The sequence below is a fragment of the Lucilia cuprina genome, chromosome 3, assembly GCF_022045245.1.
Source record: "Lucilia cuprina isolate Lc7/37 chromosome 3, ASM2204524v1, whole genome shotgun sequence".
NCBI lineage: Eukaryota > Metazoa > Arthropoda > Insecta > Diptera > Calliphoridae > Lucilia > Lucilia cuprina.
The window spans coordinates 29,434,245-29,447,227 of NC_060951.1; the positions used below are offsets into that span (position 1 = coordinate 29,434,245).

The following is a 12,983-nucleotide window of genomic DNA, read 5'->3' on the forward strand; positions in this document are numbered from 1 at the left end:
GTTACTAAGTTTATACGTCACGGAACGTACCGTACAAACTAACGAGGCAATTATTTTCAAACTCATTGTATGTATGTATGTATGAGTACGTTATGTTTTTGTTTACCAAAAAATAACCTTTTGCATTTCAGCTAACGATATTTAAGAACTCGAAAACAAACAGTCTTCAAATATTTTGCAAATGTGTCTGTCAGATTGCTTTGACAAAACGTTCAATACATACAAACAAAAATTATCAAAATATTAAACAAAATACATAACTAAATGAAAAAAACAATTGGCAAATGCATAGATAAAAACAATTTAAATTAAAAAAAAATTATTAAATAATAATAAAATAACAATAATTTACTTTTAACTAGAAAATAATTATTTAATAATTTTGTGTAATTGTTAAGTAATAATAAAAATAAAAAAATGGGTAATAAATCCTCTAGTAATATTTCAACTTATCCCCAACATGACGATCCGGCCTATAGAAAATGTCAAGAATTAAAGGTATGTTATCTTTTATTAAATTTAAATTATGAAATGTGTATTTATGCTTGCCCATTTGCAGATGGAACGTTGGATACAAATGCACTATCAAATTAAGGAACGTGAACAGGCCACTGAAATTGCCCGTAATAGAGAATTTTTCTATTGGTTAAGTGGTTTCTATATAACATCCCTGCTGGGTTGTTTTTCATTTTATCAACGCACACGTAGACCGGTTACATTACTGCCCATGGTACCTTTGTCATTTGTTATGGGTTATTATGGTGATTTAGCTTATGGCAGTAAGATACATCGTATTAAAGGTAAGAAGGGTGAGGGGAAAAAATGCATTTGTTTCGTTGTTGTTGTTTTTTTTTTTTTTGCTTTTTCGCTTGGCACTGTAACAATTTATAGATTTTTTTCTGGTTCACCAAAAAATTACTTTTAAGTTGAAGGTCGTTGTTATTTTTTTTTGTGGATTTCAAAAGATTTTTATATATAATCTAATTTAAGAACTGCACTTTGTTTTTGCTGTATAAATAATATGTAATTTGAATATTTGTAAGTATGCGAATATGTTGCATCTTATATTGTCTGCAAATGTTGTAATATCGATTAATCTGTTAAGTCAAAGGTAAATTATGCAAAGAATACTTTTTGACTTCCTGAGTAAATAAGTCTTTTTAATGTTTATAGTCTAGTCTTTAGTCTTATCTATTATCAAGTTTATAGTCTAACATATAGTCTAGTCTTTAGTCTAGGCTATATTATAGTCTACAGTCTAGTCAATAGTCTAGCCTATAGCTACTCTACTGCCTAATCTATACTCAAGTCTATAGCGTAGTCAGTAGTCTAGTTCTATAGTCTAGTCTTTAGTCTACTTTATGATAAATTTAGTATGTAAAGTCCAGTTTATAGTTTTATCTATAGTCTAGCAATAGTCTACTCTACAGTCTAGTCTATAACATACTCTATAGTATAGTGTATAATATACTTTATAGTCTAACTCAAGAAAGCATGGAAAATCTTTGATTTTTTTAATTTTCTTCAACTCCGTTATTTTTATCCTAATTTTGGGGATTTAAAATAGGAAACTTATCGTAAGTATGTCTGGTATTATACACTTTTTGTATAATTGTGGGACTTTAAACAATTTATTTCAACAAACGACTTCTCTACCTATAGGAACATGACGTAGTAAATATCAAAATAAATTTTAAAAAAATTCAGAATACATTAGTCTGATACAAACTAAGGGCGAGTTTTTTAGATAAATATAATCTACATTGTTTGTTTAAACTTTGTTTAATATATATTTTGTGTTTTTCAGTAAACAGTAACGTCACTTATGATCTTAGTTTAACTGAGTGTTATTAGCCAATTGAACTTAAGTTATAAGAAAGAAAACAACAAAAACAATAAAACAATGATTTCGGAAGAACATATGCTTAATATTTTAAGTAAATTGCAATTTTCTGATTTGTTTCGTTTTATTTATTATTGTTTTAAATGTTTATTTAACATTTTTTCTAAAATCATTTCATTTTACAAAAGTATTATTTGCAAAAAAAAACAGCTGTTCATTGTTTATGTTTTTGAGTGAATAGTTGGCAATACTAACAAAGTTATCTGAACTTAAATACAAAACTAAAAAACACAATCATCGATTAAAGTTCGCCTTAATTTATCTAACAACAAGTTAAGCCTACTAAGGGCGTGTTTCTTACTAAGTTAAACTAGGCTTAACTTGCTGTTAGATTAAACTCGGAACAAATTTAGGCGGACTTTAACCGATGATTGTGTTTTTCAGTATTAGATTTAAGCTCAGTTAACTTTGTTAATATTGCCAACTTTTCACTCAAAAACATAAACAAAGAACAGCTGTTTTTTGCAAACAATACTTTTGTAAAATGGAAAATTTTGGAAAAATATAAAATAAACATTTAAAACAATAATAAATAAAACAAAAAAATCAGAAAATTGCAATTTACTTAAAATATTAAGTTTTTGTTCTTCATTGTTTTATAGTTTTTGTTAATTGTGGTTTCTCACATTATAACTTAAGTTTAATTGGCCAATTACACTCACTTAAACTAAGATAATAAGTAACTTTACTGATAACTGAAAAACACGAAACATATATTAAACCAGGTTTAACCAAAGAATGAATATTATCTTTATCAGAAAAACTCTCCCTAAGAAACCCGCCCTTAAACAATAATTTTTATGAAATATTCTACTAACAACTTGTATATAATAAATTTTAAAATGTAAAATACTCTTTTTCAAAATTTTGTTAAACTAAATCTAAAATTTATAAATAAACTTATTTGTTCATTATTTTAATTAACATATTATTTTTCAGATTTGACTGTTACCAAAATTATAACCGATTTGGGTTTACTAGGCCCATTTTTGGGTGTACCACCGCCCCCAAAATGAATCTGATTTATGCCAAAAAAACCTTTTACTTTAAACAACTTTAAACTTATTATTTGAGTTTTGTTTGAAAAACAAAAAACCAAATGTTGTGCAGCTTTAAATAATTAAAATGAACAATTGAAATTATTGTTTCAAATAAAATGATTTATTTTATAAAAAAAATTATAATAAAAAGTGGGTTTATTTTTATATATTTTTTATATAAAAAATATAATTTTTTTACATAAATTATGATGAATATTTAAAAATTTGTAATTTCTAATTCTAGCTGAAGCCAATATGATAATGGAACATGAATCAGAACTGTTGCATTGGCCTGGTGGTCTACCCACAGTGGCTACTATTGATGAGGCACGTGTCGAGGCTGAAATGGAAAAGAAAATGCATCCCCACCATTCATAGGCTCTAACAAATGATGAAAATTCAAACAGCTTAATAATTCCCTATGATGCTCAAGTTATATTATTTTTAATAAATATTTAATGGTATTCACTAAAATTAAATAAAAATACAACAACACGTATATAATACATTAGTTAATCTTTAGGACAATATTAATATTTCTTAGAAAAACTAACAATTTTCCATATTCAAATCGTAGATTTATTAACAATTTTTATTTCTTATTCCATTTATATTTAAATAATATTTATATTTAAAATTGTTTATTGATAAATACCTTGTCTTATTTAAATTGTATACATTTTTCACAAAACTCCCTTCTAATGTTACAATTTTTCACTACTCTTTGTGTGAGTTAATATGATCCATGAATAAACTAAATTAAAGAAGCCTTTAAACAATTGTTTTTATTAAAAAAAAGTTTAGGTCGTTGGTCGATATTGGATTTTTTTAAAGCTTCATTAAAAATTGAAAATATTGCTTAAAGAGAAATTTTCAAAAATGCTTTATAAAAAGAAAAATTATCCGTAATGTATTGAAAAAACAGAGAGATTATACCAAATTTTGTGTTTCCACGACAATTGGATCTCCGCTCCGGAACGACCCGATTCTCAATCAAGATATCAAACGGAGAAGAGAGAAGTTATCGAAAACAAAAGTTTAGTTTTAACAAAGAGAAATTATCAAAAGTGCTTTATGAAAACTTATGAAAAGTATTTTTTTAAATAATAGAAAATTTATTCCAAATTTAGCTTAAAAAGCGAAAATATTCAAATTTTTCTAAAAGAGATAAATTATCGAAAATGTTATTCATTTATAAAGAAAATTATTTCATTTTATCTATAGTTTAGTTTAAAAGTTATATACATCCATTCACAGACCCAAAGGTCCATTGTGATTCTCTTTAATAAAGAACAAGGAAAATTTAAGAAGAGGACAAACAAAAGAAAAATATAATAAGAGTGAGAATTTCCTCTAAAAATGAAAAATTAAAGAAAGTGGACTGAGTGTTGTGTCCGTTATCTGAATAACCAAAATATTCCCCGCGTGAAGCGTAGAATATCGCTTAAGTTACACATTACTATATCACCTAGTTCATCATGGAATCCTTTGCCTAGCCATTTCAGTCTCAGACTCTGTTTTCTGGCCGTAGAATATGGCCTACAGTCCCCAGTACCTCTTCGACCTCACACAACCTGCAAAAATCCTGCCCTATTTGCGGTTATTGAAAGTTTTAAAACCCTTATACTATTCCTGTCCAGTCCTTATATAAAAAAAAGAAAAATCATCAAGAAACAATAAACGCAAATTGATTTTTCTAGAGAAACATAATATATTATCAGTTTTCTATAATGAGAATCAATTTAAAAAAAAAATCATAAAGAAATAGTGAATTGTGTCAAATATTTTGGAAATGTTTAAAAACTCTTATCATAATTGCAACACTGTACTAAAACCCACTAACAAATACTAATGTTTTGGCAACACTCCGCTACTAACAAAATAGTTGGCATCACCGTTCACATTTTTTGACATTTTCCCAATTCTTACATCACACATTTTCACACACACACACATTCGTAGCACACACTCTCGCATGCGTATGTGGACGAATGACAAATTAAAATAAAATTTGACAAAATTCTTCATCGTTTTTTCTTTACATCTCTTCTTAATTTGTGGGACATAATTGCCTTCTTTCTCTTTGCATACGTTTCGTGCGTTGATAAATTTTTCAACTTGTCGTCGGCACCGTTTTTTTATTATTATTTTTTCAATAAAAATTTCATAAGAAAATTTATTGCAAAACAAATATTGCATTTAAACAATTTGTTTAGTGTAAAAAGCGTGTATTAAAAAAGTTATAGTGCAAAAATAATACAAATTGCAAAAAAAAGAAAAACCACACACACTTTCTCAAGTTGAGTGAAAAATTTTTAGGAAAAAAAAAACAAGAAAAAAGGCTGGCGAAAAAAGGCAATCAAATTAGTAAGAACAAAACAAACGCCAGAAAAAAGTGAAAAGTCTTTTTTAGCGAGCGGGCCAAATAATTATCATCACACTCTACACACACATTCATTCAGTAATAACAAGGAAAAATAACAATTTGTTGCAAAAAAAATTGATAAAAAATAATAATTTACAACAGTTAAGAAAATTGTGTCCTACAAATTGAAACTGCTGGTGGCTTGCTGAAAATATTGTAATAATATCTGTGCTGAAAACTTCCGGGTTAAAAATATTGCAAAAAAAAAAGCCAATAAAAAGTTAAAAACTGCTTGGAAAAAGAGAAACATAAACAAGCAACACAAAGCAATTAACAGTGTGTGTCTGTTTTTCTACAAAATAAATCCAGTTTTGGGCAACACAACTTCTCAACAATACGCCAGCAAAAAGCAAGCAACATCATCATTACCAACATCAACAACACTGTCATTATTGTCAACGATATTCATTGCTCACCACCACTGCTGTTGTTGAAAGCACCGTCGTTGTAGTTGCTGTTGTTACTACTCCCCATAGAAGATTGGCAGGCAACAATTAAAAATGGCCGCAGTTAATGATTGCTTCAGTATTGGATCCACAGTGATGTGCACGACCTGCTTCAATGAGGAATTTGAAGGAGAAGTGCTAGCATTTGATCACAACACAAAAATGCTTATTTTAAGTATCCTTTTTACAACACAACAAAAATCTATATTAATTTTTATAAAGTAAACAAACATATGGTTTGGGGGTTGTGGAATATTTTGGATTAAACCGTACTATTGTCACTAAATAGTTGGTGGTTCCTCTGTGATAATGTAAAGATACAGCTTTTGGTAACCCTGCAGTTTAACAAGAGAAAGTTGATTTGTTTTTTTTTTTTTTGCAATTTTTATATTTGTTTTTCTTTTCTTCTATTATTGTTGTTGTTGTTTTTTCAAAGACAATTGTAAAATGTCAATTCTAAACATGAATTTTTCTAGAATTCTATCTTTTGTTTCGAAATTTCGTACCTGAAGACAAAATATAAGATTTAGGTCTTATCACTAAGTTTTTTTATAGATGTTTTTATATAAATCTATAAATTCAGATCAATCTGCAAGTTATACAATGTGACGAAATAAAATTATCACAAGTTCTTTTAATGCCCATAATCAAATGTAAAGTCAATACATAATAAATAGACTTTTTTACATTACTAAAAGACGTGATACACGATTGTCAAATCTTACAATGTTGTCAGTAAAATGTTCTGAAAATGTCGAACAACACAATGAATTTACAATTTTTCATTTGCAACGTTGTCAGAAAAAGCATTATTGGCAATTTTGGAAGACAAAATTTGTAATTTTACACTGTTATTAGATATTTTCTGCACATTTCATTACCAACATTGTAAGACCTAACAACCGTGTATACTTGGCATAACTATTTGAAAATATAAATGATCTTGAACAAAAAAAAACTTGTAAAACATTTTTATAAAACTTTCTTTATAAATAGGGTTAATAGCGGATTAAGAGAAAAAGAAACTTACAAAATAATTTATTTGCAAATGACTGATCGCATTTTTGGTGCATCTAAAAGGACACTACTAGAGTTGCTATCCAAATTTGTTCTTGGATCGTACTTTTCACTTCTACCAAAACAATCAGATTTTCGCTACGTAACCATCTAAAACCCGTGATACACAGTTGTAGGATCTTACAACGTTGTCAGTATGTCCAGAAAATGTTGCAGTAGCGGTAACTGGAATGCATCTTGAGACTCTGTCTCAAAGATTAAAAGAAGCGGTCTCAGCGTAATCCCAGGAAAAACGGAGTTAGTATTGTTCACGAACACATACAAAATCCTCAATTCCCCCTTCCACGTCTCAACGGCGAGGTTCTCACGCTGTCGGATAGCGCTAAATACTTAGGTGTTATTCTCGATAGAAAATTGTCTTGGAGCTTGAATATCATCTCCAGATCTTCTAAAGCCATTACGGCGTTATACGTTTGTAGAAAGGCTATTGGCCTGCATTGGGTTATCAACCCAGGAAATGTAAATTGGCTATATGAGGCTGTAATTAAACCGATAGTGATGTATGGTGTAATTGTCTGGTGGTATACACTGGACAAAACATCTAACAGAAACATTCTCACAAAAGTTATGAGACAATCTGCTCTTCTTATAACAGGTGTACTTAGCAGTACGACCAGTAAAGCGTTGTTTGCCATGCTGAACTGGCAGCCTGTGGACATTTTTGCTAAACAATTGGCAATGAAAACTGCAGCCAGATTAAGTATTACAAATAGATGGAACTTTGGTTCCAGAGGTAGGTCATGCAAAGATTGTAGATCTTCTACCAAACCTACATCATGCTACTGACTACCAAATTCCGGATCCGTGCATTTCAAGGAACTTCCGGTATAGTTTAATCTGTAATTATAATGAATTGACACCTGATAGTGTTGAAAGCTTAAATGTATATACAGATGGCTCTAAAACAATTAAAGGTGTTGGCGGGGGTATATTCATTGAAAAATTCGGGACGAAAATCTTTTTCCGACTCAACGACGAATGTACTATTTTACAGGCTGAAATCTCAGCTATAAAGAAGGCATCTAATTGGCTTAGGTACTATGGGATATTCAACAGGGATATTAGAATCTATACTGACAGTCAAGCCGCCATAAAATCCCTGATAGGTATTTTAGGTGTATTCTACATCAAAACTTGTACAAGAATGCCAGGCGTCTCTAAATGACATGGCGAGACATTCAAGAATTACCCTCGTTTGGGTCAAAGGACACGGGGATATAACTGGCAATACTACTGCTGACATTTTAGCAAAAGCCGGTACGAGGATGTCCATACTGGATATAGACCAGTTCTGTGGTGGTCCCCTTAACGGTCATCAAGAAACAAATACTTGATTATTGCTTTAGATCAGCTCAGGAACGGTGGTCTCAGGAGCACACCTGCTCGATCGCTAGGCTACTGTGGCCTCGTATGGATTCTCACAAAACATCCTACATTATAGGGCTAAACAGAATGTATCTTAGCGCTCTGTTATCGGTTCTTACCGGTCATTCAAAGTTCGGAAATCATGCTAGACGTATTGGTATTCCATATAATGACTTTTGTCCTAATGAGGAGGAATCAATTAGCCATCTTCAGTGTAACTGTCCGGCCCTGCAATCGTTCCGGCATCAGGCGCTGGGCTCGTCTCACTTCTCTGATCTATCAGATGTTCAACCTAGCATTCTTGTAATTGTCAAAGTGGGTGTGTAACTAATTACACACTACGATCTTTTGTATCTTGAAACATAGTCTAGCCTTATCTTTATGCGCTATTATTATGTTCTATTCTGTATCTTCACTACTGTCTATATGACCCTTTCAATTATTTTCTTCCTAATCTTCTCTTTACAGATGTTACAAAGGACCTTAAAGGACACAAGTAAAGACTTACTCTTGTCAGTAAGCAGTCTACATAACCTTACTTACTTACTTACTTACTTACTTACTTACTTAATTACTTACTTACTTAATTACTTACTTACTTACTTAATTACTTACTTACTTACTTACTTACTTACTTACTTACTTACTTACTTACTTACTTACTTACTTACTTACTTACTTACTTACTTACTTACTTACTTACTTACTTACTTACTTACTTACTTACTTACTTACTTACTTACTTACTTACTTACTTACTTACTTACTTACTTACTTACTTACTTATTTACTTACTTACTTACTTATTTACTTACTTATTTTCTTACTTATCTACTTACTTACTTACTTACTTAACTACTTACTTACTTAGTTAGTTACCATATCTTCTTTGCAAAGAACAATTGTTCTTTATATTTTCAATTTAAGAAAAAAATATTTTAAACATTTCACAAACCTTGGTATATTTCCTTAACCTCAATATTTAACAATAATAGAATGTCGTTCAAAGAATGCTGAAAATTTAAATGACGTTCATGTCTTGAATCTATCTCTATGCAGCAATGTTCAAGTGGTCAAGGAGTGTAATGGTAACTATGTTGATGATCCCCAGAAATTGAATTTGGAACAAGTAAGTACAACAAACAACAATGGCGAATAAATAAATGACCTAAAATAGTATAATAACATAAGAAAATTATGTTTTTTTCTTTAAGTTATAAATATTTGCTTAATAATAGTATTTTTTCTGTTTTTTTTCAGTTGAAATTACGACTACGCAAAACAGTGCAACATCGACAAACGTATCTCAAGTCGAAAAATGCTGATGTTAGCCCAGAGGCACAAGAATTATACAGAGTGATTGCTAAGCAATTTAAGGTTTGTTTTTAATGTTAAACTGTAAACACAAAAGGGGGAGAATAAATATTTGAAGTCGAACAGCTTCTCAAAAGTTTGAAAATTCAAATTTTGTTCAACCTTAATGTGTACTTTAACATTTGATTTAAATTTTTAATAATATAAATTAATGATATTTTGTTTTCGAATTCCAGCATAATGAAGTCTCTTGGCAAGGTTTAAATATACAAATATTTAATGAAGTCACCATAACACCACCATATAGGGCGGAAAACGTTGTCTCAACATCAAATAATAAAAGTTTATGCAACTATATTAAGAAAATGGTAAAAACTAGATGTGATGATGATTTATAAATAAAGAATTTTTCTATATAAATATAATAATTGATTTTATTTAACATACTTTTTGCTCATTCATTACATTATCACTATTATTTTCGTTTTTATTATTATTTTGTTTATTTCTTTTTTTTGTTTTTTTTTTTTAGATTGAAAATTTTATTATTAACAGAGCATCATCGCAAGATAGTAATGTTGTTGCTGTTATGGGTAGTAGTACTTCGTCGGCTTCATCACCAACATCTTCATCATTGTCATCAAGTAATGTGGCAGCCGGTTCACCCGTGCCTGCTAATTCATAATAATTTAAAAAAAGAAAACAGTTTTAAAAAGCAAGAAACAAAAACACCAAGAACAACAACAATAAAACAAAGTAAAAATTTACAAAAAAAGAAAACAAAACTATTAACTCTAAATATTTTTCATTAACATCCTGAATCGAGCTTTGAACAATAAGAAACCCCAGCAGATCGGTTGAACAGTCCCGAACTACCTATCCAACCTACAATTTATGATTACCTCTAGCCACCAAGTGTCCAGGTGACTAGCTATTTTTACCTACGAGAAAGTCAATCGTCACTCATGGTACACTAAAGGCCGATTGTCTTCAAAGAGTACATCCGTAAAGAAAGAAAACTATGGGATTTCAGTGTAAAAATAATGATTTTTTGGGAACTTTCAGCTTAAGATTGGGGACATGAGTAAACATTTTTCTGGCAACACTGGTTACTTCAGTTACTTTAATATTTTAGTACAATAAAAGTGCCATCTATGTGTCAAATTACCCTAGTACACACTTAAATACAACTCTATACAAAAGTTGGTAGTGTGTTATCAATACTAAGTGAATATTATTTATCATCAATCTACAAAGAAATCAGAAACCTGCGCTGGTTCGACTTAAAGCCATCTAAGCCAAGCCGCCGAAAAATACCGATTTTTATAATATTTGCTTACAAAATTTCAAATTTTGTGTTGCCGGCTTACAGCTGAGTTTAAACCGCCGTCGAAATTTTGATTGTCAGTTGCCGTTATTGTTAATGTTTTTCGGCACAGGACTCTGAACGAATGCCGCTTTTTGTATTTTTTTGGGAAAATTTGTTAAATATTAATAATTTTTAAAGAAAATAACTTATAACAAACATGGAGGAGGTTCAGCGACACAGTGTTCATACATTAATATTTCGTTCCTTGAAAAGAACCCATGATATGTTTGTTTCAAATCAGGGCGCTTTACCAGAAATTGATGAAAAATTGTAAGTGTATCCCACACATAAAGGATAATTATAATTATTTTTTATTCTATTTGCTAGAGAAAAGATTAGAAAATCCATTAAGGCACGTGATAGTTATGGTTTGGTATTCGATCGTGCTGCCCAAGCTGCAGAGGCAAAGAAATATGGCAATGGTAATGCTAGTACTGGTATGGCTGCTTTGGAGGGTCCCGAGAAACCTTTAGCCATTACAGACGGTTCTTTAGGAGCGGGTCTCAACAAAGACAATCTATCTTTAATAGCTGCCAACAACAAGAACGGTGATATACCCATGAGCAATGCATTAGTTTCTGCCCCTGGTATGCGTTCGGCCACGGGTGGCAGCAATGTTCAGTTAATACCCAAAAAAGCTCCTACAATTCCCAAACCCTCATGGCATGCTCCCTGGAAGTTATCACGTGTTATTTCGGGTCATTTAGGTTGGGTACGTTGCATAGCTGTAGAACCGGGCAATGAATGGTTCGCTACTGGTGCCGGAGATCGTGTTATAAAAATTTGGGATTTGGCTAGTGGTAAATTGAAACTTTCTCTCACGGGTCATGTAAGTACTGTGCGTGGTTTGGCCGTAAGTGCCAAACATCCGTATCTCTTCAGTTGTGGTGAAGATCGTCAGGTGAAATGTTGGGATTTAGAATACAACAAAGTCATTAGGCACTATCATGGTCATTTATCAGCCGTCTATTCCCTGGCACTGCATCCTACTATAGATGTTCTAGCCACTTCAGGACGTGATTCTACAGCTCGCATCTGGGATATGCGCACAAAGGCCAATATACACACATTAACGGGGCACACCAATACAGTGGCTAGTGTGGTGGCTCAAGCTGCCAATCCTCAAATCATTACAGGTTCCCACGATTCCACAGTACGTTTATGGGATCTGGCAGCCGGAAAGAGTGTATGCACTCTGACCAACCACAAAAAATCTGTACGTAGCATAGTTTTACATCCCACACTTTACATGTTTGCTTCCGCCTCCCCGGACAACATCAAACAATGGCGCTGTCCTGAGGGTAACTTTGTGCAAAATATTTCTGGACACAGCGCCATCGTCAATTGTATGGCGGTAAATCAGGACGGCGTTTTAGTTTCGGGCGGTGACAATGGTACCATGTTCTTCTGGGACTGGCGTACTGGTTATAATTTCCAACGTTTTCAAGCACCCGTCCAGCCTGGTTCTATGGACAGTGAGGCTGGTATATTTGCCATGTGTTTCGATCAATCGGGTTCGCGTCTTATAACTGCTGAAGCCGATAAGACTATTAAAATCTATAAGGAAGACGATGAAGCCACAGAAGAAACACATCCCGTTAACTGGAGGCCAGAGATTTTGAAAAGACGCAAATTCTAAGTTAAGTGTGTTAGGAAATTTGTATTTAGTTTTAATTTTTAATAATAAAGTTCAAATATATATTTGTATAATTGTAATACAAGTTTATTATGTATTGAAAATATTATTTACGCTTGCAGAGAAAGTATTTACTTTAAACTGGACTTCTGAGACGATGGTATATGAATTAGTGAGTAATTTCATGAATGCACAGTGTTTTAGGAACTTTTATTTGGGGATTTATTGAATATTTAGTGAAATAACGAAATTGATTTAAAGTTTGAGGTAAAAGGTAGGGAAAATTATTTTGTCTTTCAATTTTATACAAACTCTGGAAAACAAATGTTCACTCGAAGACAAATGTACATGTATGTATGTAAATTGATTATTGTATCGCTCTCTGTATTGTATGCAGATGACTAATAA

General features: G+C 31.4%; 3 protein-coding genes across 4 annotated transcripts; all 3 read left to right on the forward strand.

Moving 5' to 3' along the window:
• The first annotated feature begins 169 nt into the window (after positions 1–169).
• LOC111679741 (plasminogen receptor (KT)) lies at positions 170–3,719 on the forward strand. 2 transcript variants are annotated; one of them, XR_006940392.1, is made up of 4 exons: positions 170–498; positions 560–800; positions 2,843–3,093; positions 3,188–3,326. XR_006940392.1 is itself a non-coding variant. In XM_023441334.2 (3 exons), exons 1-3 carry the CDS (start codon positions 418–420, stop codon positions 3,319–3,321), a joined length of 456 nt encoding a protein of 151 aa, XP_023297102.1. In that variant the 5' UTR covers positions 177–417; the 3' UTR covers positions 3,322–3,719. The 2 variants fall into 2 exon arrangements, 1 of the variants encoding a protein (XP_023297102.1); XM_023441334.2 differs by lacking the exon at positions 2,843–3,093 and having other exon boundaries at positions 177–498; positions 3,188–3,719.
• A 1,205-nt stretch (positions 3,720–4,924) lies between these two features.
• On the forward strand, positions 4,925–10,749 carry LOC111679751 (LSM12 homolog A). Its single transcript, XM_023441348.2, has 5 exons — positions 4,925–5,989; positions 9,252–9,385; positions 9,517–9,633; positions 9,807–9,938; positions 10,103–10,749. Exons 1-5 carry the CDS (start codon positions 5,869–5,871, stop codon positions 10,253–10,255), a joined length of 657 nt encoding a protein of 218 aa, XP_023297116.2. The 5' UTR covers positions 4,925–5,868; the 3' UTR covers positions 10,256–10,749.
• Positions 10,750–10,899: 150 nt separating this feature from the next.
• On the forward strand, positions 10,900–12,660 carry LOC111679750 (pleiotropic regulator 1). The gene is made up of 2 exons (XM_023441347.2): positions 10,900–11,209; positions 11,267–12,660. The coding sequence occupies exons 1-2, from the start codon at positions 11,097–11,099 to the stop codon at positions 12,576–12,578; spliced, it is 1,425 nt and encodes a 474-aa protein (XP_023297115.2). The 5' UTR covers positions 10,900–11,096; the 3' UTR covers positions 12,579–12,660.
• The last annotated feature ends 323 nt before the right edge of the window (positions 12,661–12,983 follow it).

Coding starts and splice junctions, on each gene's coding strand:
- LOC111679751 (XM_023441348.2), top strand. CDS start 5,869: ATGGCCGCAGTTAATGATTGCTTCAGTATTGGATCCACAGTGATGTGC. Junction 5,990..9,251: donor CACAAAAATGCTTATTTTAA/GTATCCTTTTTA, acceptor TAACAATAATAG/AATGTCGTTCAAAGAATGCT. Junction 9,386..9,516: donor AGAAATTGAATTTGGAACAA/GTAAGTACAACA, acceptor GTTTTTTTTCAG/TTGAAATTACGACTACGCAA.
- LOC111679741 (XM_023441334.2), top strand. CDS start 418: ATGGGTAATAAATCCTCTAGTAATATTTCAACTTATCCCCAACATGAC. Junction 499..559: donor GAAAATGTCAAGAATTAAAG/GTATGTTATCTT, acceptor GCCCATTTGCAG/ATGGAACGTTGGATACAAAT. Junction 801..3,187: donor TAAGATACATCGTATTAAAG/GTAAGAAGGGTG, acceptor TTCTAATTCTAG/CTGAAGCCAATATGATAATG.
- LOC111679750 (XM_023441347.2), top strand. CDS start 11,097: ATGGAGGAGGTTCAGCGACACAGTGTTCATACATTAATATTTCGTTCC. Junction 11,210..11,266: donor CCAGAAATTGATGAAAAATT/GTAAGTGTATCC, acceptor TCTATTTGCTAG/AGAAAAGATTAGAAAATCCA.